The following is a 2,500-nucleotide window of genomic DNA, read 5'->3' on the forward strand; positions in this document are numbered from 1 at the left end:
AGGGAGGGGGGGGGGGGGGGCACAGGGGATCAAGAGAAAAGAAAAAAAGAGAGAAGAGAATAGAGAAAGAATGAAAGACAGGAAAGAAACAAGCAAACAAAGAAAAGAAAGAGAAGAGAGAGAAGGATGAAGAATAGAGACAGAGGGAGGAGAGAATGACAAAGGAAGAGAAGAGAAGAGAAGAGATTTAGAACACACAGCCAGGAATCAGAGCGATATGATTTATGTAGTTCTAAGTTTATAATTGAAGTGTGTCATGACAGGAAACAGGATCCTGCATGTGTGCTTCTTTGCCTGGCCCTGCCCTGGGAGCTGAGTGGGTTTATCTCGGGCGTGAGACGGGTCTCTAGCAGCTGAGTGGGTTTATCTGAGTGGGTTTATCTGAGTGGTTCTCTGGGGCGTGAGATGGGTCTCTGGGGCGTGAGACGTGTCTCTGGGGCGTGAGACGGGTCTCTGGGGCGTGAGACGGGTCTCTGGTGTCGGATCTCCTCACCTGCCCTTCTTGATGGTGTGGCGCCCCAGCAGGGGGTCTAAGACGGGGTCCACCGTCTCTTCCAGGTTCTCTATCAGCACCGGGTCTCCTGTCACCACTGCCTGTTCTATCACATCCACATACCTACACACACACACACATACACAAACACACACACACATGTACACAAACACACACACACACACACACACACACACACACACACACAGACACAATCCATGGAACGGTTGACTATGAGTACACAAGCACAAAAACATACAGACATGCATGCACAGACACAAACTCAAAAAACACACTTACTCACACAATCAAATACAGACATACAGAAACAAACACACACACACACACATACACACATACACACTAAGAGGGCCTACATCTGACCCCTCTCCCTCCTCACCCTTTCTCTCCCAGGCTGATGACCCTGAGGCCGTTGCCGTAGCGACTCTTGATCCACTTGATGCCCTGAAGCTGGGGGTCGATGAGGAGGGGCCAGCGCTCGCAGTTGGTCAGGATGGTGGCGTTCTCGGTGGACATCTTATCGCCTGGCAACCCCTCGTTATTCCACTTGGCGATGGTGGCATCGTCCGTCAGCATGGAGACTGGGTCCAGGCCCTCAGTCATGGGGATAGGAACCTGGAAAAGAGGGGGAGAAAGAGAAGAGAGATTGAGAGAAAGAGGGAGAGAAAGAGAAGAGAGATAGAGAGAAAGAGGGAAAGTGACAGAGACAGTAAGTACACCTGTATAGCTTCAGCACCTTTTGTGTTTCCCCTCTCTGTATGCATTAGACATGGCACATCCAAAAGATACTAGGTGAGGACAATAAGACAGGTACAGGCAAACATTGAACAACAACTGAAAAATGTAGAAGTCATCACCATATCAGTATATAATCAATAATAATATAAATAATCAATAGAATTACAAACAAGCTGCAAATATACAGACATCTGGATATGCACATCAACACAGAGACATAAACTAACACACACACACACACACACACACACACACACACTGAAACACACACACACACACACACACACACACACCGGTATGCAAACTCACTCACACACCTTCTGGCTACGGAGGAAGGGTCTCCAGAGGTTCTCGAGCAGCTCGTGGCGGTACTTCTTGGAGAAGGATCCGGCATAGGAGATGAAGGCTGCGGTGAGGAGAACATCTCCACACAGAGTCTCTTCCTGCTCGTGGTACTGAGCCACAGAGTGGGCCCAGCGAACGTTCTCCGACTACACACACATACACACAGGAACACCACACACACACACATACACACACACACATACAGGAACACCACACACACACATACACACAAATACACACACACACATACAGGAACACCACACACACACACACACATACATAAACACACACACACACACACACATAGATACACACACATAGATAAATACACACACACATACGCACAAATACACACACACATACAGGAACACCACACACACACATACATAAACACAGAGACACACACACATAGATACACACACATAGATAAATACACAAACACACATACACAAATAGATACACACACACTCAAACACACACATAGATAAACACACGCACACGCAAGCACATAGATTCATACACAATCACATAGATACACACACAAATGCACACAACGATTCAAACACATAGATACACACACACACACATAGATTCATACACAGACACATAGATACACACAGAAAGATTCAAATACACACAGACACACACGCGCACACACACACACACACACACACACACACACACACACACACACAGGGGTAAACATAAGCACACACAGACAGAATGCCAGATGACAAATGAGGCTCATTATCTCCAATGCCCAGCGGACAACAGACCCATTCCTCAACTACAAGATTAAACTCATTATATCACTACTACACATGTATTGCTGAAATGTATACACACTTACAAACACATACTAATCTGCTCACAGGCACACACACACACACACACACACACATT

At 46.6% G+C, this 2,500-nt stretch overlaps 1 protein-coding gene across 1 annotated transcript in view; it reads right to left on the minus strand.

Moving 5' to 3' along the window:
• dnah9l (dynein, axonemal, heavy polypeptide 9 like) overlaps nucleotides 1-2,500 on the minus strand; it is a 63,584-nt gene that overhangs the window by 10,184 nt on the left and 50,900 nt on the right. The window contains exons 66-68 of the mRNA XM_031558394.2: nucleotides 1,570-1,743; nucleotides 894-1,129; nucleotides 494-616 (exon numbers count right to left, since the gene is read on the minus strand). Coding sequence (XP_031414254.1) covers nucleotides 494-616; nucleotides 894-1,129; nucleotides 1,570-1,743 — 533 coding nt within the window. The remainder of the gene's footprint in view (nucleotides 1-493; nucleotides 617-893; nucleotides 1,130-1,569; nucleotides 1,744-2,500) is intronic.

Source organism: Clupea harengus, chromosome 21 (assembly GCF_900700415.2).
Source record: "Clupea harengus chromosome 21, Ch_v2.0.2, whole genome shotgun sequence".
Taxonomy (NCBI): Eukaryota; Metazoa; Chordata; class Actinopteri; order Clupeiformes; family Clupeidae; genus Clupea; species Clupea harengus.